Raw genomic sequence first — 22978 nt, 5'->3', positions numbered from 1 at the left:
TTCCCTACCAGTTCCCCTCTGTTCTGCCATGCTTTACTGTTTTCCTTTTACCTCTCTTGTCCCAGTCGTGTTGTGCTGCCTTTCTTTTACTAACTGTATTTTGATTTTGAGAGACCTCTCTGGACCTCTCTCTCACTGACACTGGAAAAACTTACAACATTAAAAAAAAAAAAAAAAATTTAATTTATTGAATTGGGTTTTTTTTTTTAATGAAAGGACGAGAACCCAGCGAATATCGTTTTTCTTGTAAAGCAAAGCAAGCTCCTTTTCTAATGGTTCTAATGATCAGGTTTTTTTTTTTAAATATTTGCCTTGGGGTTATTTAGAGCTGTTGTGTGGGGGGAAAAATAATCCAAATTCAACTTTAGCTGTACCAAAACAGGTGGAGTTGAAGAATGCCTTGCTACTCTTAATTAAAATGAAATGTACAACAGATTCAAACATGTCGTGCGTGACACTAAAAGTCATTAGGATGGATATTTTTTTTGCATTGCATTCACTGTCGCTCGCTTCCTCTGTTCATCTTTCTGCTTCACTCACCACTCTGCTCGCTGCTCTTGTCTGACAGTATGTGCTGAGGAAGATCAAAGTTGGAGACAGGCACAGAGACCCTTCAATCCACTAGTCCACTGTCCACCAGGACAGACACATTTTTGTTCCTGTCTCAGTTTAATAATGAACACTGCTGTGATGCTCTTTATCAGACAGAGGCAAAAACCTATTACATCAAATTATTGATAGGCACCCGGCACCCGGCACTGCTCCTGTCGGACAACCTGGAGGTAAGGTATTTGGTGGGTTTGCCCTCTCTCTGCAGTGTATCACCGCACTGTCTTCCTCTGAAATCCTTTTCTCCATCAGCCTCCTCCTTTGCCTCTCAGGATCTAAGTCTACTTCGGCCTTTTTCACTAGACGTCTCTCTCCCTTTGTCCTTACTCCTCTTGCTACTTCTGTCTGCATCCTTGTCACCAAGAATATGCAGGAATCCCCCAGTTAGGCAGTCCGGTGGTCCCAGTGCTCTGTGTTCAGTACCAGGACAGCCACAGTCCAAGGTGACTCTGTATGTAGAACACTCCTCTGGAGATGGAGAAACACCTGCTCGCACACACACACATGCACACACACACATGCACACGAATGAATCAACACAATATCAGCCTGTCGGCTTCACATCAAAAGCAGCAAACCTTCCTTCCTTGAAATTTGATGCTCACAGCCAAGACGTATGGTAAATAATCATTGTGGACTGAGTCTCTGGTTTCTTGTAGTTGTTTATTTAGGCATTTGTGCCTAGACAGGTCAAATATGATTAACCCTGCCCTTTTTTTCTTGACCATATTTTGATCTCTGATCGTTATCTCTATATACCTTGATAAGGTCAATATGGGCTATGATAACCGGTTTATGCAATATTGATTTGCTATTGAGCCTGATTGTTGCCACACGGCGCCCAGCAGGTGGCCTTGAGGCATAATCAATTTATCAGCAACTTTAATCGACAGGGACCTCTGCAGTAAAGACAGACAGTGTGTCCTCAGGTAATCCAATAGAGCCAGCCTCTGACACACAGTCTTCGGCTGTGCTTGTGTGTGTTAATGTTGGTGGTACTATCTATGTTAGTGCTTTTGCTTTTTTCCCCAGTTCGTAAAGCCTCCTCGAGAGACGCGGTATGTACAAACTTATTGGCCTGCAAAAACCAACATATTATTCAAGTGAGGGCACCAGTGACCCTCTACACTGCTATCTCTCCCTCCACTTTTTTTTTTTTTCAACTGTCCTCTCTCTACCTCCATATTCACCCTCCATATCTTGTTGTGTAGGTGAAGATGAGTTATAGTGGTCACAGCGATGCTGCTGATAGATGAAGGTGAACTCAGCTCTGGCCTACAACAGTAGACTTTAGAGGACACAGAGGCTGCCATCCATCCTCCCAGACGCCTACATACCCCCTAAACTCTCACTGCACACTCTGTGGTGCAAGCTGGATTTTCCTGCTATGCACCGTTTAGTTTTATCGTGTGCCTAGGTGTTCGACTAATACACTGTTGCATCACTGTGTACCTTAGGATGCAGATGAGGCACATTTACTGCAGTTTTTTTTTTCAAAGATTATAGACTTTTTAAAGTCTATAATCTTTATGGTAAATTTCTGAATGATGTGTAATGCGCTGTGTCACACTGTCAAGGCGATGCATTGCTGTGCCTCCCTTAAATGTGATGTGTCAACAGGAAAGATTATAAAGCACAGGTTTACGCTGCAGTGCACACTATCTAGGGTATCATTCTCGTGCTCTATGCATTGAAAATATTCATGAGTTTGCTGTATACAACATACTTCTCCAGAGTCCTGTGTAGCCACACACAACCGCAGAAGACTCCAGTTTATTCCCTCATTCATCTCCACTGGTTATCCGAATCATCCCAGCAACTGTTAACTCAACATATCCCAGGTATAGTGTTCAGGTAGTTCTTCTTCTGCTAGTATTATCAGTATCCTACTCCAGCGCCACACCTGCTCCTTTATCAGCCACGTGATAGCAAAGGATGGTGAGCTGTGCCACTAGGAGAGCCTCGAGTGCCAGTTCCTTATCCTGCGCGCCCAGGTGTGGCCCCTTCCCGCATTTGCTATCGTCAGGAAATTACACGCACCTTAAGCCCATTACCACTTCAAAAGGAGAAGGCACAGGGAAGTGAAGTGGAGTCTTCCCATTAATGCCCTACAGCATTCTGTTGTGGTGTACCTGTTCCCACTCTCAAGAAATAATTAATATTGGTAAATTCATTAGACTGGCAACAAATAGCATATAGGTCATGCGGGGCTCTGCTGGTAAAGGAAGGTGCTGCATGTAAATGGCAGTAAGTGTTGTAATCGCTATGTTGAGCTGTAAATATATTCCAACAGAACAGGTATATGGTAGAAAAACCTTCTTGGGATTTATTGCTTTGCCTGCGAGAGCTACAGATTAAAATGATTTATTGATGGAAGAGTTGAAAGATTTTTGACTCATGAGTAGACTCCATCTTCTTGTCATCACGGCACACCAGGAAGTCTGATGATTATACTCGTGCCTCTCTTTCTAGATATTTTACCACTGGCTGACATGGAGTGCAGTTCAGTATGTAAGATTCATATCCATTAGTGCTAGAAAAGTTTACATGTAAGTGAATCTGTATGTGGAATGAGAAAATGGGTTAAGAGAGAGGCTTGCGGGGAGGAAGTTATCACTGCTGTCAGCAGAGTTGATCTGCGTGTCATCACGGCTGCTACGTTAGTTTAGAATCCATCACTGCAGAGGAAATGTTCTGTCGCAGTCACTATGGAAACAGAATCAGGAAGTACAGACGGTGCTGCCCCAAGTAGACAGAGTGGTGGTGAGCGCACACACAAAATTGAAATTTCTTCCAAGTGAAGAAAAGAAATAAAAAAAAAAATAAAAAAGAGATGGAGAGATATGCTTCGCTGGAAAAGCAATGCACTGCTTGACTGAAATGATTAAATTGTAACTGGCGGGTGAAGAGCGAGCATGTGTGTGTGAGATAGAGAGTTTGTAGGGCCGCATGTGCTTCTGTGTTCCATGTGTTGCTGTTTGTATTTTGTGAGTTAATTCAGACGAGATGAAAGCATCCTTGAGTGTCATAAACCATTAAGGTCTTGTACTTATCTGGCTCTCATCTCTCTCTGCATCCGAGTTAGACCATCTTGCCCCTGGCAGAACCCCTAATGCAACACACATGCTCGACCTGCTAAATATTTTCAGTAGGAATCTCGGCCTTGTCTTGGCATAAGATCTATTCTGACTAAGGTGACATACTTGGCTTGTCATCATTAGGAAGCAAACATTGAATAATGAACAATCAACAAGATGGAGAGACAGCAGGATCATATGAAAGGTGGTTCTGGTTCCAGCAATAGCCGAAAAACAAACCTTTTCCATATTATATTATATTGCTCAATCCCCATCAAACACAAAACAAAAGACGCACTCTTGAAAAACATCCATCCCCATTTCCTGTAGCTATGTAGAGACACTGACCAGCCTTTTCCCCCAAAGTTTCAACCATCTTTCGAGTTTATTTTATAGCTATGAAGGCAAGAAATCATAATGAGACTGCAGGTGTTGGCACCTTTTGCTATTAGCCTACAAACTGTGAAAGCAAGCGATGTACTGATGGGATCAGACCACCGTGTAAAGTCTTCTTCCAAACAACCTAATAATATGTTGAGGTCCGGACTCTATGGTGGCCAATCAATATCTGAAAATGCTATGTTATGATCCCAGCGCCACTCTTTCACAGTTTGAGTTTAATGAATCTTGACATTAACATCTTGGAATACAAGATGAAGAAGAAATCCACTGATGGACAAACCTGATCATTTATACGCTCAGGTGTTTTTTCACTGGTGTCACTCAAAAATCATTCTAAATTAAAACTTTTATGTCCCCTCACACATTTATATGCATACAAATATGTAACATGGCCTCATGATGCCAAAACATACATGAACTCTTGTAATAACAGTGTTTTGATTTCTGCTCTGTAACACTGAAGCATAAAACAGCTGTGTGAATTGTTTTGGTGGAAGGAATCTGTTTTAATAAGAGAGAACAAGGTTGTGAGTGCTTAATTTTGCCAGAGATTTGTGGAGTTTCGACAAAGTAGTTACCTCTTTGCAGTTTGTGTTCAGAGTTTTGAATCTGAGCCGGTTTCTAGAAATAGGTTTAAACATTTGGGAATAAAACTGTAATCCATTAATTATCCAGTGGAAGGTTCTTACCTATTTGCTAGTGGGGATTATTTCTATTCTTATTTTTCCAGGCAGTGTATGCTATAGTAAAAATATGATTAGATTTAATTGCTACTCTATAGCTGTTTTGGATCAAAGGTGTTATGAACTTCCTTGTGCTCTCTGCACCATAACTATAATGGAAACACAGTGTGGTAATGGATGAACGGTGTTATGACAGTTCCTTTTCTGCTTCAAGTGACTATTGATATCCTGCTGTTCGGTATGTTTACCTGTGATGGCAGATGTTTATATACTAGCAGTTGTGATGATCTGTGAATAGCGAGAGTAAATGCCTATATTCTGCATAGCTTAAGGTTTTATGAGTAAGGACTCTTATCTGAATACAGAATGAAACGTTAATTACAAGTGAATGGTTTAAAAAAAAAAAGTTCTTCTGTAAAGCATAATAAAAGGACATAATGTTTCGAGCCTCCACTTGCTCTTCATCAAGTACAAAACGTCAACTAATTAGACATTATTCATATGTTTATGTGGATAGGCAATTGGCACAATGATGTAGGGATGTAAAAACCAGTGTTTACAGTTTAGTTTGAAGTATGTTATAAAGTGTAAGTGTAGAGTGTAAAGCAGTGGGTTGTGTTTCCAGTTTTGCAAAAAGTGTGCTATACAAATTTAGTGTACTGTAAAGCAGAGTTTATTCATTTGGTTCATCATGTGTTTGTGTTTAGTGTTAATGGTTTCAAACATAGTGCTTTTCATGTGTGGACAGAATTCATAGAATAAAGACAGAAGCAGTGAGTTGTATTTGTTCTTAAAGGATGCATCAACAAGTAGAAAAGTGTATTTATGTTTTCCAACACACGCCTGGTGAAAATTGAAAATTGAAAATAGGAAGAAGTACATTCAAGTACTCATGGAAAACACATCTAATGACCTTTTAATATAAGTTTCATGAATAGGGTCAGCATTAACCCTTTGTCTGTGTACTACTATCTTAGATGTATCGGTTTTCCTGCAGTATTTACCATTTCATCTGTCACACGTTTGTGTGTAGATCCTCACCTTCTAGATAGTTAGACACCTTTCAAAAAAAGCATAATAAGATGTCCATTTTATGCATTCTGGCCATTGTACGTACACAGAATTGCCACACCATGGTGATGCAATGTGCAATATGCACATGTATCTACAGGCAGTGAACATTATTAATCCTATTCTACCATAATAATAATCACCATTCTACACAGATATTGCTAATGCACCTTACATTAATGCTGTAACATGGCTGATCATTTGAATTATACATTGTTATGGCCGCTATGGTTTGCAGTCATATTCATGCAGCACTTTCAGTGTTCCACAGAAATTGTGCAAACTTGGAGTTCTCATTCATTAAATGGAGCTCTCTTGTTTCCTCAACAAAGAGAGACATCAGCATCTTTCAGCTGGTCTGCTGGGCTCATTTTTAGGGCCTAGGGCACAAGATGCTTTATTATTTCTCTACTGGTTATGCTTCCTGCTGATAATTATCCTGCAGACTTTGCACAACAATCCGCCGTGTTCTACTCAACAGTGAGTCGCCTGTGGATTCTCTCCAGCTGTAATCCATGATTCTTACGGCTGTAGGGGATTATTTGGGGGCGTTTCAGTATCTTCTACACTAGCTGGAGTAGAAGCGTCATTAACAAAGGCTATGGACAAGAGTAGATGACATCAGTCACATTTACAGCAGTGTTGTTGTTGATAGTCTCTTGTTCGTTTCCTAGAGAAAAATACACCAATAGACACAAATATGGCACAAAGTTTCTTTGATCATTTCATATTTGTTTGTAGTGGAGACATGTAAATCTATTGATGTTTATACCATATGCCGACATCGCTTTATTCTTATCTGGCAGCAGATCCAGTCTATGAGGGGGCTGATGAGATGATCTTGATTTGTTAACTCATAATCATTTTCGGTGTAATTTATTGTTTCTGGCATGCACCTTTTCACACGCTTAGGTGTCTTGGCAGCATTCTTTATTAGTCTTTGGCTAATGTCTCTTACGGTATTTACCAAACAGAATCCATGCTTATGTTTTCTGTGTTGATTAAACTGAGTGTTGGTCGTTGGAGATGCCAACTACTATACTACATGTTGTGTTGTATAGTAGTTGTCTTTTTTTTTTTGTGGCTACGTTTTGGTTTATGATTGTTAGAGTTCTTTGGTCCCCTTTTAGATTTGTAACTGTAATATCACTCAACACCAAGCAGACTGTCCCCAACCCTGTACCATTAGACCTGTATCCACAGAGCCAGCCTCCTGGAGTGTTCGTTATGTTTTAGAGAGGGGAAATCAGAGGTTTGAGGGTGTTGTAACAAACAGTCTCTCTCTCCTTGCTCTCAGTGGGACCTAAGCAGTGTGATGGATTAGGCACGAGGAGTGTCCACTGGTTTAATGGCAGGTCCATGATAGCCTGAGGAGATGGTTTTAATCATATTTGCCTCCTCATTACCCTCCCGTCTGCTGCCTTACAGTGCTGCACTGGGATATCAATGGTAGCCAACTGCCCCACCCTCATACAAGATCAACATCACTAAAAACCACACATTTGCAACGCTCCTAAGCGGAGCCTTCTCAGAAAGCATGTGTTTATAGACACATGGTGATAATGAGAGGTAGCCATGGTGAAGGCTGGCCAGTGGCTGAGGTCCCTTGATACAGTTTAGTAGAACTACTGTGTAAATGACATTGAATTATTTAAAAGTGTTAATAACCACTTTCATGAGATCTGCTTCATATTGCTGTAGTGAAAATGACTGTTGTGATGTCAATAAATGTGATCTAGAGCCATGCAATAATGAATTTTATTAACATTAATCTGTTGGATCACCAATATACAGTATAATCATACTGCAAAATATATATTCTAATTATTTAAGGGGCTTTGAGAAACAACTTTGGGATAATCAGAGGAGTGACCTTGACGACAATGTGTTGGGGATCGACAGCTGGTTCTTATCTCCAAGGAGACCTGCTGGAAGTCTGTTGTGTGACAGTGATGCCTATCATTCATTTACCCATGACCTCATCCTCCTTCACTAACATCTCAACAAATGTAGTCTCACAGCATCTAAACCTCCTCTAAAGAATAGAGAAAAGTTTGCCTGTCAGTCTTCACATATTCTTTTATCATTCTGTAATTGCACTAGTACTTGAGCTGCCTGTAATTCACTGGTCGATCAATTCTTCTTCCCTTTTTTTTTTTGTCTCCCTTAAGGAAGGAATGGTCGACTTGTTCAAAGTAAACTCACTCTTACATTGACTTCCAAAGGTTATAATTGCTGAACATTGTAAGAATAACTAGCTCTAATGCCTTCCTGTAATTACACACTAAAATTACTGTTGGACGTCACCTGAAACACTGAAGATGCACCAGTTTCCTCTTTATCCCGTTCTAACTTTCCTAGAGTGATGCTGTTTCCTGCATACACGGTAATTCATTAAATGTGACATTTCATGGCATTTGTAGACTCACATAACCACCCATTTTATGTTTAATGTTACTCCTGCCAGCGAACTGACAGATAGCAGAACTTCCGTATCTGCTATTATCTCTCACATTAATAAATTATGACAAAAAAAAGATGGGTCTTCTTTTTCTTTTTCTTTTTTTTTTTTGTTGGCAATACGTGGCATGGACAAAATTATGTTATGTGTACTGTAGAGTGCAGGCAATAATGAAAAAGGAATAAGTCATCTGAAAGTAACTTACTGTTGTCAACATAATGACCGCCAGCCATCGCCTACTCCGTGTCTGGGAGTAAATATATTTGCAGTGTGAGCCTTTGGGAAGCCCCCTTAGCCTATCAAATGCTAACATGGCTAAATGAGTCATCTTGTAGAAGTAGCTTCGGGGAGGGCACATCGGGATGATCTAATATGACTTCACTCCAAACATAATGCGAACAAGTTTGCTCAGATATTGGAAAGGACGTTTCTGTTTTAGCAGGTGGGCGCATCCCTACAGTCCTTGAGAAAATCTACACCGTTGGTCCTTCATGTTTTTAGTCCAGTGTGTTTTAAAATTGATCAGTGCAGCTCATGACTGGTGTTTGGTTGTTGGGGCTAATCAAAGAGTGCTTCTGTGTTCAGGTTTGGGGTCAAGGGATTTAGTTTCAGCAGCAACACTCGAGCACAATAAATACCTCAATAATGAAGCTATGGGTGGCTACAACAGGTTGGTCTTTCTTTTGTCATGTCTTAGTCATTGATTTGAACCGAGGATATTCACCCTAAAGTGTGTTTATGGCTTTTATTTTCTTGTCATTTTATATTTTCAGACAGTGCATCATTCTTTTAGGTCCCACAGCCTTTTTTTTCTATGGCCTTTTTTTTATTGAAATGTCTCCCTGCTTGTTGCCATGAGCAATGTGAGGGGGCTAATTGCATTTCCAGCAACCTTGTTAATGACAATGTTGTAATGGCTTTCAGCTATTATTGAATTGACTTTCAACATTGCCATTTTAGTTTACACAACTGCCATTTGCTTAAAAGCTTTGCCTGTGTACTTCTGGACAGGCTGGCATGGTTTAATATGTGCATGTGATAACATTTTTAATGCTGAAAATGGAATGATTTCCCAGAAGACTCCATGGGGAAGATTATCCAAGTGTATTTTTGCTTTGGTGCAGTGCATATTGTTTCTTGAGGTGTGCGGGTGTCACTGTTGTTTGACACCCGCACAGAGATTGCATTTAGAAGGACAAATACCAAAAAGGCAGCTTTGAGTATTTGAGATTAACATGATTTTATAAATAGGGATTAATCTTGCATATATATTACAACTCAACTATGAACTGCAGAAAATATTTTTCATCATTTGCAGGTTGAAATGGTTGTTGTACTTGTTGCGTTTGATAGTTCTTGTCCTCAAACCACAAGATTCGCTGGAATTCTTTAAGGTAAAGTGAGGTAACTCTTTATTGATCCCTCGAGGATCAATCAAGAGTTAAAAACAACAGAACAGAATAAATGTAGAATATAGAACAAAAATAAAGATTAGATCAATAGCTTAGTTATGTAATAAATATATACAGTTAGGGAAGTGAGATATAGTAAATAACAAGTGTCAGTTCAGTTGTAAACTGAGTATTCAGGCAGGCAGATTTTCATCCTGTTAAAGTGAATCAGGACGGAGTTCTCAAGTTTAGGTAGCCAGTAGCGAACATTAAAATGAATGTAAATGTCTTTGGATGAGTGCTACTTTGTACCACTGTACCACTTTTTGTACAGTCTATACTGTATGCACATGCCCACTTGCATAATCAAATGAAGAGCTAAAGTTCAATGCAATAAACGACCGGGGAGCAAACGTCGTAAAGTAATGTCTACTTTTAGCATTCTGTGAATCCTCTGAGACAAACCCGAGACATCTCCTCACCTCTCTCCTATGCTGTTTCTCATTCTCTGATTAGTTATTGATGAATAAAACGAGCTTGTATTATTGATACTTGTCCAGTATATACCTATATATCCACTAAGATTTAGAAAATATATGTTATGCCTTTAATATGCTAAAAAAAAGAGAAAGATTAACAAAACTTAGAGAGACGACATACAAAGCTGGAATATAGGGGAGAAAAGGACACTACATACATAGTCAGTTATGCTTATGTTGTACTAGATGTGCATCAATTGTGTTAGAGTCCGAATCATGTCTAAATGTGCAAAACTAGTAAAAAGATCTAACTGTCGATCTGCCAGATGTTTTGAAAGTGATTTATATCTAATGTACAGTCGTCACCTGAAATGTCATGCAGCTAATACCAGGGTATAAATAAAAAGGGCCCTTGATTTACAGTGACACCGTGTGTTGAGCCCTCAGCTGGCCTTGCATTACTACATTTCTGCTCCTCCCTACAAGTTTTCTCTTACTCTTCCACTGAGAAAATTAGTCTTAGTTTTCCTGACTTCCTGTCTTTTTGTTGCCCTCCCTTAACTTTTGTATAGCTTGCAGCCACCCAACTATCTCAGCCTACTCTTTCTCCCTCCTTTGTCATCATAAGAGTGCTACAGTTCCCCCTGCAGAGGACAGCAACAAGTGCAGATAGAACATCTACGATAGGACAGTTTTCCCCTCCTCATCTTTGCACAGTGGTACCTCAGTAAGGATGATTAGAGTATATAAGAGAGAAATGTTTGATTGTCAGAGCCCATAAAACAACAGGTGGTCAAACAGTATTCCAAGATCACAAAATGCAGCTTCAACAGGACACATTCACATAATGGGTTCTTGTTGGTGCTTGGCTCTTTCTTTCTAACCAACTAACACTTCTTTCCACATGCTGGGCAATTTAAGGCTTCACTGATGATGGGCCTCCTGTCTGAAGTTTGATTTATCCTTCACCATCGAGACATTGCAGCGACTATGGGAACTAATGTAAAATTCAACATGTCAACAAAGAAAATAATGACTATGCACAGTGTTATGGCATTGACACCACGCTACCTGTTTTTTAGTAAGTTGTAAGCAATTCTTTTTTCCCGTAACTCTAAAGCTATCTCTGTATTTTTACATTATTCTTCATCACAAAACAGAACGTAACCATGTTTCCATTGGCGGGATAATTATCACACAACAAAGAGTCTCCTTAAAAGAATCCATACATATTTGAATTTTGTAATGTAGCGAAGCCATTTGCTGTTCACACTTTGCCATTGTCACTGGACAGCATATCAAATAATTATTGAAAGCATATAATGGCAGTTTCTGTAGTTACAATAATATAATAATAAATGTACAGCACGGCAAATGTGACACATCCATGATGAGATCATCGAGGTAAAACGTACGTTGCAGTATAAATACATTCCTGCACACCAGCAGAAGCACTGGAATTCAGTAGCCAGTAGACACTTGGAGTGGATTGTGTTTTCCTCCAGCCACCTTATCCTCCTCAGGCTTTAGGAGCTGTCCTCGGTTCTGAATTAGACATTCAGGTAGCAGCCACTGTAGCTATTGCACCCGCCCCGAGGCTGTTGTGTGGCTGGTTTACATGTTCTGCTACAGTGCATCCACAAGTGGTTTATAGAAACTCTGCAGCAATGCTGGCTGAAAGTATGAACCACACTTTGTTTTTGGCATGTTTTGTCAGAGACAGTGGATAGTGGAAAAATATTGCTTCACTTCACACTGTCAGACAATGTATTTCACTGTTGGATTCTACTACTGTATATTTGGAGTTAAATGAAGTATGTCTAGACATTACGTGTTACAGTTTCTCATTTACTGCGTGTCGAACATTATAAAAACATCCTATGAGAAGATGAGTGTTATTAGGCTTAATGAAATACAAACATCTACAGGACATTCACTTAACTGTCAAATGACAAATTGTCCTTTTTAATTGATGATGCAATAAACAGCGCACACTATAATGTGAGGATTTTATTTGCCCAGCAGTGAGCCTGTGTGAGATTTGACTTTACCACATCGCTGCATCACATGTGAATGGCAGGTGGCTTGTGCTCCTGGTCTTATCACATGTTTGGTAGCTTGATGCACACAGTTCCACTAGGTTTGCGTCACCACTGCACGATAAATAATGTATTTTAATGCAGAATATAATGTATTAGGAGTTAATATGATAGGGTTAATCAAATAAATACAATAAAACCAAGCTGTTAAATGTACAGGTATCACATGTCTTCAGACTGAAAAGAAACAAAGGATTGCAAAAAAATTGGCAATGATGTGCAGTACTTTGCTGTTATTTTGGCGCTCATCATTTTTACATCAGTGCATTTGTCTTCAACAGTCATCCTGGAAATGTTAACATATGTTCATCCTTCCTGTTATTCTGACAGTCAGACCAAACATATTGACTTTTACACTTCACCAGATTTCAACACTTCAACACATAGTTTATTTAGCATTTTGTTACACGTTAAGAATAACAAGAATGGGACAACATTATATTCAAGGTATATACTGTGTGCTCCGACTGAATGAATAGCATGGAGAGCAACAATCTAACCTCAGACCCTTAGTAGTTATCTGGCTCATGCTGGAACCTTTACTACTAGGGTTTTTTAGAGAAGTGCACCAGGTGAAAATAAAAACATCATTTTGTGTGGATGGGTTTATGAAATGATAGGCAATGAACAATTATGAGAGAATGTATTTATTCTAAAACAATAAATCAGAATCTGTTTTGTTACAGTGATGACTGCATTTGATATTTTGTGGAAACATTATTTTTTTTTTGCCTGATTATTAAAATTGAAATAATGTGGTACAGCTGTTAAACACTATCTCCTCTTTTTTGAGTCTGAGACATGTACGGCTGACTAACTTATTGTAGTGTCTGGATTTACCTTTTATCTAAATCAGTGATTTAAAGCCCCGTGGTTCTGTCAATATTTAATTTCTTTCAGGATAATACCGTTTTTTAAGAGAGCGTTATCTGCAAAATATCTGTTAAGTAGAGTAGACCTTGGTTTTCACACACAAAAAAAAATGATTTGATGTATGACGTTGTGTTGAATTTATGAAAAGCATGGACAGGGTTAGGGTTTAAGCTGCTGAGATGATTCAAGTGTATTATCATGAGGGGTTTATGCCTCCATTATGTAAAATGGCCACTCTTAACTACTTTGTCTTTGTGAATACTGTAATCCAAAGCTTAATTGTTCACTATGGCTGATTTATAAATATAAAGAGAAACACAAATCTTGGTGTTTTGTTGTGTAACATAATCAGACATGAGGTAAGTAGCCACAGCAAAGCTGCTTTTAAGCATCCAGCGCTTTTACCAGTTTCAGCATGAGCTACAGTCCCTGTATCCCACACAACAAGGAAATAACTGGACAAGGTGATGAGGAGAGAGACATCCAAATAGTTGCCAAATAAAGATAAGGTCAAGGGGAGGAAAAGGAGAGAAAGTAACTAATAATGTGGGACAGGAAAGTAAAATAAAAAGAACTCTCTTGTGGACAACTGTTTGGGGAGTTAAAAAGGGTGAGGAGACGAGATATGGGGGAGGGTGGAGGAGGAGGGTGCCACTACTTCTCATCCACTGTCTGATCTGTGGGTGGCAGTGATGACTGATGGAGAACCACTTTAACTGAAGGTCATATCCGAAGCCCTGCCATTTTAGACTGCCACTGTCGCAGGGGAACGGATAAATAAAGCCCAGATTGTCGTGTTTATTCACCCTGCTTTCTTTGCGGCTTTGTCGATGAAGGAGGAGACAGACAGATGAGGCAGGTTGAAGAAAATGGAGATTAACTAGAGGCGATTCATAGTCGTCTAAGTAGGATTTGTCTTTTTTTTATTTTATTTTTTTTTAACCAAACACACTGTCACGCTGACACTCTCAGATTAATACTCAATTTTAGTAACAAAGACTTGATCCTTGTTATACTGTCTATCGTCTCAAACAGCACAACTGATGCTTCAAATCATTTAGTTTTTTAAATACATTCCCACTATGTAATGACTGAATGATCTTCCCTCCAGACGTCGCTACAATGGGGACAGTGAGCGATGGAAATCAAAGCATAGCTTCTCTTTCAAATCCAGCTAAGTAGGGTTTTGGTTATCAGTGTGATTATTTTTACAGAGAGAACAGACAATGGTTGCAATTACATAAGCATTTGTCATCGAATCACGTAGAAGCCCAAGAAGGGTGAAATTAATTCCTGGAGGAAAATAAACTACAGCAGACAGCATGTTTCTGAGTTTGCTTTGCCCAGATTGTCACAAGGCTTAAGGACAGTAGTCTGTCACTGCTCCAATGTGCCTGCAGTCTGGCTGGGACACAGAGCCATTCGTCTGGCGCTGGAACCAGAGCTGGAACTGGAGGTTCAGACGGGGTTGTTATCCCCCAGGCAGGGCAGAATGCTCACAGCCAGACGACCTCGCTGCCCAGCCTCTAATATCTGATCAAGAACCATCTGCTGAGGCTGCCAGAGCCCACACGCTCCCCATGCCCCTGACCTCTCCAAGGAGAGCCCAGTGGGAAATCAACCTATTAGTGGGCTATTAAAATGATTCTGATCACCATTTGAAAAGAGATGCAACACAACAGAAGTATATTACCACCACAGGGATGACATTTTCTTCTGCTGTATTACTTCAGGATGAGGCATCTTTCAGAGTCACATTTTCTTGCCTCTATAGAGCAAGTTCCCCAGTTCTTTGTCCTTTTCCTCCCCCAAAAACAGTTTATGTTGACTTTGTTAGGTGTCTTTTGAATGAAAATACAAAATGTTGAATATTGTTTTATCTGTGTTAAATGCAATACAATAAGGTCAGTTAGGGCTGGACAATAAAATGATAAAAAGCCTATTGCGAAATAGCTCTAGCTTTAATTACGGTTGATAATATTTCAATGGAAGTCTGAAACATGGTCGACAGAAGTCACCTATTCCATGTTTTGACAGACAACACAAGAATAGTATTGCGTCAAACAGATTATGTGGCTAGAAGACTTACAGCCGCCTCAGTTAGGTTGATGCACACATGATGGAGCGCAGTAGAAGCAGCCGACAGAATATATAAAAATATTAACAGAAACTCGAGCAGCAGCATCGTAGCAGAAGACACTCCAGCTTACTGTTTTTAAGGCACAAAAGGAGGAGGAGACTCTTGAAAAAGAGGGTCAGAGGTACCTGGTAGTGGAGATGTTTTGGCTAATTAAAGTCTGACCAGATAGCAGTTTGGTGTGCATCTTTCCATAAATACAGGTAATGCCAATAATCTGATGCAGACAAGGCTTTAGAGCACCCACACAACCAGTGTGAAACCAGTGCAACAACAACAGACCATAGTTTCCACTCCAACCTTTTTTACTGTGCAAACAAAGGTGCTGGCGAAATTAAGGCTTAATGGTGTGAAGAGGATCTAGCGTTGATGTCCTACACACAATAAAATGTTTGATGAGGCAACATGCCTTCATAAGAATAAGCATATGTGCATCACAAAAAGTATGTAGAAGTTGTCACAATTGCAGTTCACACAAAGTTTTAATGGCTCGCATGAAGAGTTTTAGTGTTTTTAGTGTATGTTGTGCAGCACCATTCGCCAGGCCTTGATAACAGTTGGTTAATGGGTAATGTGCCACACAAGAGTGATGCTGCACTTTCTGTTTTCATTTTGTTGCTGTAGTGCAGTAATTAATCCAGCTGAACCCTTTGTGCTCACAAAATAAATGCTTTCCATTTTCATTAATAGACAACTCATTAGTACATAATGAGCAAGAAGGCAGCACTCCCCACTCTCCCTGTGCATACGTAGCAGATGAACGTGTGCTCTGCTCAGCTAATTAAAACCTAGGGTTGTGTTCTGTCTCCTTGTTTTCTTCTCTGGAAAGAGCACAGGCATGTGCTTTTAAACATTTTGTTTAATGAATTATTGCATGTAAGTGTTTTCGAAAAAAAACAAACAAACAAAAAAAAACAATACAGTAGTCAAGGTCATGTTGAGTACATTTATATATGTGTATGTACCGAAACACCTGGCTTTGCGAATTATGCACAGTCAATTGCAAGAAAGTGCATTTTGAAATATAAGTTGAACTTTATTGAAGATGAAGCTGATTTTTAAACTGAACTTTAAAGTTTAAGTTGTTTTTTCCATCTATGGTTAAACACACAAAAGTTTCAGTGTAATGATTGAAGGCAGTGACAAGCTGCCTCTGTCTGTCTGGATGATGGTCTTTGGCTGTCATTGACTTTTCATCTGAACTGTAATTTGAGGGCTTCCTGCTAAAGGTGACATCTTCTTGTTTCCAACAATCACCTGTTGTCACTGACGGAATAACAGTGGTTGTGGATTTTTCTCTCAGGAGATGTGAAGAAAAAAAAAAATCCACTTTAGACACCGAGGATGTACAGTAATTTCCCCAGCAATGGAAGCTGGCAATCAATAATGTAAGAAACTTTACAGCACACATAGAACACAACCCATGTGTGTACTGTGGTTGGGCATTGCGACGTGCACGTGTGTAGATTAGGGTGTTTACACACGCAACAAATTAAGCTCAGCGAAGACGATCTGTACCATCGATTAGTGTTCCGAAAATCGTTAACAACCAAGTCAGTGGTGAAAACGGACCACTGACCTGGATCACATAGTAGTGTCATTAGTGCCACTGTGTCACCGTTCATCACATAGTGGCATCTTTAGTGCATAGCTTTAACTGATGGGCCGTCACTGTCAACCAGTAAGTGTGATTAAGAGATGAGCGGCTACAGTGTTGGAATTAATCCTAATTACATCATAGCGACGATACATCTGTAGTGTTTAATCAAATAAAGACAGCTGCATTTGTTTCCACTGCAGCCGCCACACGACGCATATGCCGCTCGCTCACACGATATAATTGCATTCGTGTGCACGTCCACACAAATGCTGCTATGTTCACTCAATGAAGCTATATTGAAAAATGCACACTTGCAGCGCCTTCCAGTGATGATGTGGTTTTCACTTGTCTTGATGGAGCGATGATTAGCTGGAAGGATTTGTCACTTCATGATGGGGATAAAATCGAACCCAATTTCTGACTGTAATTAAAACTATCCCCAGAGCGGACTGCTGTAAGGCCACAAATCTAAGAGGTCAATAGAAGACAGGTTTCCTGTAGCAGTTTAATTCAATCAGTCTATTAGGTTGTATGTAAAGGAGCAGAGGTGATTCCTTAGGACTGGCAAGGGCTGAGCGAACAGAGACTAGTACTGTGAACAGCATATGTTTGTCAAAATGTCATCATATTAAAGAGAGGTGTAGCAAAATGTGACAGAACAGTAAGCAAAGCTGAATGTATGAACATAAGATGGGGGGGAGAACAAAATCCAATCAATTTTAGTGTGGAGATGCTAATTTTCAGCTGCTCTCTCATGATGGCTCCCACTATCATCATTAACTAAAGTTTAATCCATCACATCATGTTTATGGCTTCAATCTTGTGTGGTGCAGGTGTGTCGATTCTTCTTTGAGACGCGCGGTAATGGTCGACCGAAACAGCTCATTGGTCACAGAGAGCGGACACTTTCTCAATCAAGTTGAAGCTTGTCTTGCAAATACAGTCCTTAATGTTGATGCTCACATGTGACAGATGGTGCGAAATGTGCCAAACTGTGCAAAAAGTGCTGACAACAAACTGGCAGTGACAGTCATCTATGGTACAAAGTATTTGTCAACTTGTACAACACAGCACTTTTTGCACTGCGGTATTTATCATGTGCCAGCATTAGAGGATAAAATGCTTTCTTTTATTTTTTTCTTCTTCTCCTCCTTCTTTTTTTTTTGCTGGTCTCTTTAAAATGCCCAGTGACAAAAGATCTCTCCACTTACATGGAGGCACAGATTAAGGTGTAGACCACTCGTATTGTTCATTCATTTATTTTAATTGGGTGATGATGTAAAAGTTCCTTTAGTCCGGTGGTTACGACTACTTCCTCCAAGGTTTTCGAAATAACTTTTCCCTTGGTGAGACAGACCTAAGTGGCAAATAGAGAGAGAAAATGCTTTGGTGGCAGTTTGGTGGTTGTTCAGATTTTCTAGCTTACCACTTAGTGTGTCCATGGCAACTACAGGAACCGCACTGGGGAAAACAATGGAGGAGCTAATTTTACTGGTGTCTGAGGACCCCAAACTATATGACAAATCTTCACTGTGAACAAAGGTATTAAAGAAGCTAAGAAGGGGTCTTTATATTGGCCAAGGCAAAGTATTTAGTTAGTCTCCCTTGATCTAACTCACTTGCACCTCTTATTACTCTTACTAAGGGTAATTTCTAAATGATAAAGGAAAACAGCTTGTAAAAGTTGATTTCCTTTTTTTTTTTTTTTGTAAGTGCATCTTGGCTTTAACTGTCCCCAGGCATGCTTTTGGACAACCTTAATGTTACATCATTTGCAGTGGAAAATCCGTATTGACATATGGCCTACTTTACATAATACCCAAACCCACAGGAGAACTGCTGTAGGTGTATGGTCGCATCAAAATGGCACTCGCATATTCACTGGAAATTAGTCTCTAAATCCATATAAGCCACTAAAAGCTGGGGAGAAATGCAATAATCAATGATGGAGGTTTTTCTTTACCTCCTTAAACAGCAGCAGAGTTATTTATGTGTGCTGACACCATCAACGTGGTGTCTGACCCAGCAAGTTCCAGAGAGGGGAGAAGTGCTTGTTTCCTTTCATTATTCACTATCCACAAGCGGGGAATTTGTTAATTATTTGTCATTATCAAAAGAGTGCTGTTACTTTAATATATGACAGGAAGTGACACACTTCTTAATAATAGTATTTACTATCTTAAATCATTAAAGTACATATTAGCGTTCCTTCCTAAGGCGTCAACTGTCACCTGGCGGCTTGAGGAGACGAGCATCTTCATTGCTTGCCGGTGTGATAACACACAATCAAGAAGCAAAGATGGAAGAAACTGTTTCACTATAGTAACAATGTCTCTCCTTTTCTGAATCTTTGGAATATTGTGTAGATTTTCCAACTTTCTGACAGTGCGCTCACACTGCTTACACTCAGCAGAACACACTATTTGACACACTGTAGTCTTTACATAACCAATTACAAGAAGAGTAGGTTAAGGGTCAGTGGTTGTGACATGCTGGGTAATATTTTATTGCCTATACACCTACAGTATATAGAAGGTTTTAACAGGGATGAGAGTTTGTACAGTAAGTCTTCGTGGCAAGGATTCTTCTTTTTCCTTCTTCTTGTTTGTCTTTATTTTTTATTTCTTTCTTGGATGACTGCACTGGGCTGTAAGAGTGCTTCACTAACTAATTATTTGAAGCCTCCTCTCAGATTAGGGTAGACATGCAGAGCTTATGGACAGTCACATAGCAGACAATCAGACCATGTAATAACCAGAGGGACAATATTTGCTTAAATCCACTGTAACACCTCGCAAAATAAAAGTGTGTAAAGCCCTAATGCTTGGTCCAATCCCACGCCACACTGCCTTCATAAACACTCGACACCACCACCACAATGGACGCCATCTTTACTCTGGCAATTAGGCAGAGCTTTGGATTATCACTTCCTCAGTCCAGCACACCACAAATCCATCCGGATTCAATTATTCTCCTCCAATGTCTGTGGCCGTTTGGGCTTTTTAGGCATATGGCCAGTAGACTAATGTTCTTAAGGATTTGAACTGCAGAAAGTACATTTTCCTTTTTTATAAGAAAGTTTTTTTTTCTTTTTACATTTATTTTTTACATTTATTATCGCTCTGCTGAATGTTTGACAAGTCTATTAAATAAAAATGAAAACTTGGCAGCTTACACACCGCACTGACACACACTTAACACCGTCCTTGTAAATATTTTATGAGAACAATAAGGTGGATTTACAGTATTTTTCTCCTTCAGTTGTTACTTTCTTTTTCTTTAAATAAATGTTCTGTGATACACGGTGCAGTACATCCTTCCCACAAAGCAACTCATGTTTTGATCCAAGCCTTGTGAGCCAGCACTGCTTCTACTAGGCTGGAAGAACCTAAAATATTTACTTTGCATTTGATTTGCTTTGTCTCTCTGCACCTCAGTGGCATTTTCATTATATATTATTATAAAGCTCACTCAGGGTAAATTGTGATCAAGGGTTTCCAGGGGTCTGGAGACTCTGATCTTGAGGGCTCTGTTCAGTGTGCTTGCTCAGATCTTTTTCTCCACCCTGTCTTTTCTTATGGATTCTTATGGAAAAAACTCTGCTCTGTGAATTTGTATGCATTGCTCAGAACACATTGTATGAATCCCTATGTGTGCCTATGCATTCAGGCACAACTAAGCATGCATGAGTGTGGTAGGTAGTAGAGAGAGAGGTCCCACCTCCCCGGTTGTGTACAACCCCTGTTTTTTCTCTTGGGTAGCTCGTTTCCCTCCCAGCAAATCACCACCATGGCTGTCATCTCCTGCATTTTATATTTATGCTACACTGCAGCCTGTCAGCTCTTAACACATTCCTCTGTTTGTTTCCTCTCTTTTATCTGCAGATACCACGGTGTCATCACAAAAAGGTAAGACAGCACTCAATCAGTCACCTGTGGATCCCTGTGCAATTCAGATGGGGGGACATGTGGGTGTGCTGCTCTGTGTGTCTCTGGATTCCCAGTTTTTACTAATAAGATGGGGAAAAAAAAACATTTCATGGCGTTGTTGATGCTGATTGGAAATTGAGTCATTCAGTGTTTCTGTTACAGAACAATCTGTTTGATTACAAAGTCAATCACTCACACCCACTGACACCTAGATCTAAATTATCCTGCTATCCTGCGATGATAGACAGCACCCAGTCTGTGTTTATGCATTGCTTTGTGTAAGTCTTATGCTCAGACTAATCACAGTTCTGTTTAAACTCCTCCACACTTTCATGTGTATGTTAATGCGAGGTTGGGGGAGGTGATCGTTTTGCATAGTGGATCTTCTGGGAGAGACGGTGATGCGCGGTTAGGGGAGCTGTTTCCAACAACGTACCTGTAGGCTGTTTTGATTTTGTAAGATGATGGGGCCAGACAGTCAAACTGTCTAAACAGCTCCAGGGGTCTTGTTCTGAGTGGCAGCCTGCAGGTGTATGCACCGAGCAGTCCCAGGCCTCCAGTCTTCATAGTGGAGAAGCGGTAATGGCAGAGGGTGTGTCACGCTCAGTGATTGCAAAGCAGAAGCAGACAATCAGTCAGGAGAACTCCCTGCTGATTTTGTTGAAACTTTCTTTGATTCCCTGCTGCGCTTATAAGAAGTTAGGTGTTGTTTTGTGCGAGCGCTTCCCACAGCAGAAAGGAACGCAGGTGAAAATATTTTCATTGTCACCTGGATGTGATATAATGTGCACAACATGTATATTCGCAAAAATAAATAAATAAATAAACAGCAGGAGGTTGTTCGGGGACAGTGAAACACATTTATCACCTCACAAAGTTTCAGATCTGCTGAAGCTGCCTGTAGAAGCGATGTAAGAGCACTGATAGAGTACATCTGTGTGACAGGTTGTTCAGTGCGCTTCACCCACACGCGTACACACTGTTGTGCACCCCATGTATGTGATGACTGTGCTGTGTACGATGCTGTCAGTTGAGCCCATAAAGGTAAGTGATGTGCGCTGCCCGAGCCTTGCTCTCTGATAGATGTTGAAGGGGAGCAGAGGCTGACGTGATGTACATCATCCCGCCACAGCCACCCTCACATACATTTCTGAATTAGGGGGGAGATAAATAAGGCAACGCAGTGCTGATGGTTTGCATTTTTTTTTTTGCATGTATGTGTCCATTTCTGTTGTAACTACGTCTGTTTTTCTGTGTGTGCAGCTCCAATATGTCCGTTTCCAATATGTGAAGTCAGACGCATCAACACAAACATTCGCTGTCTCTCAAGCCCACACACAGAGCATGCCATGGAGGAAAAAAATAAAAAATAACCCGCTGTATCCATTCATACACTGTGAGTTACAGATGGCTATGCAGCTGTGACAGTGCCATCGCTACTGAAGAGCCATGAGGCCTTGAGGCAAAGATAATGTACATAAATCATGTATTTGCGTGCGCAACTTTTTTTAAAGGGCTGCCATCTAAGCCTGAACATATGTGCATTTATGTGAAAGATAGAGAAAGCAGGACATTTGTGCACATTGGCGCACATTGATGTCAACAAGCCGCAGTCTCAATTCATCAGCATTCAACGTTATAAATGTGTGGGTCTCCTGTTAATAGAGTACAGTGCTACAATAAATGTGCGAGACTGAAAGACAGCACAGAGTTTAGGCACAGGTAATATTCAGCTTGTGGGAGAACAACCTTCACTGTTGTTTCCACCAGTATCATGATTAATACGGGACCTCATTAGAATGTGACCTTATTCTTGAGTGTGAAACATCCCCACGTTCTGCCCACCAACCCCCCTGCCATGACATCCTTTATCCAACACCTCTCCACCCCCTTACACTCCTTCTCCCTCTCTTCTGCCAAATGAAGTATATTTATGGCACCTGCGCTGGAAAAACAGTCTCTAGGAGATGTCCCTTTAATTTCATTTTCAAAATGCCAGCAATAAATTTATCAAATGGGCTAAATCGAATCGGAGTCACACGTAGTGCCATCCGTCACGGGCTGTCCCTCCGGGTTCTGTGGGCGTACTTAAGCCAGCCAACAAACCTCTGCTGGCAGGAGAAAGGGACTGACTGAGAGTAGAGGGTGGAGGCTGGTGGGAGGAAAA

General features: G+C 40.3%; 1 protein-coding gene across 1 annotated transcript in view; it reads left to right on the top strand.

The window, feature by feature from the left end:
- The window catches only part of LOC113167867 (cadherin-4-like), a 203796-nt gene that overhangs the window by 69951 nt on the left and 110867 nt on the right, over positions 1-22978 (top strand). The window contains exon 3 of the mRNA XM_026368768.1: positions 20767-20790. Coding sequence (XP_026224553.1) covers positions 20767-20790 — 24 coding nt within the window. The remainder of the gene's footprint in view (positions 1-20766; positions 20791-22978) is intronic.

The sequence above is a fragment of the Anabas testudineus genome, chromosome 7, assembly GCF_900324465.2.
Source record: "Anabas testudineus chromosome 7, fAnaTes1.2, whole genome shotgun sequence".
NCBI classification, from domain to species: Eukaryota; Metazoa; Chordata; class Actinopteri; order Anabantiformes; family Anabantidae; genus Anabas; species Anabas testudineus.
The sequence above is the reverse complement of the archived record's forward strand: the minus strand, read 5'-3'. Positions and strand labels throughout refer to the sequence as shown.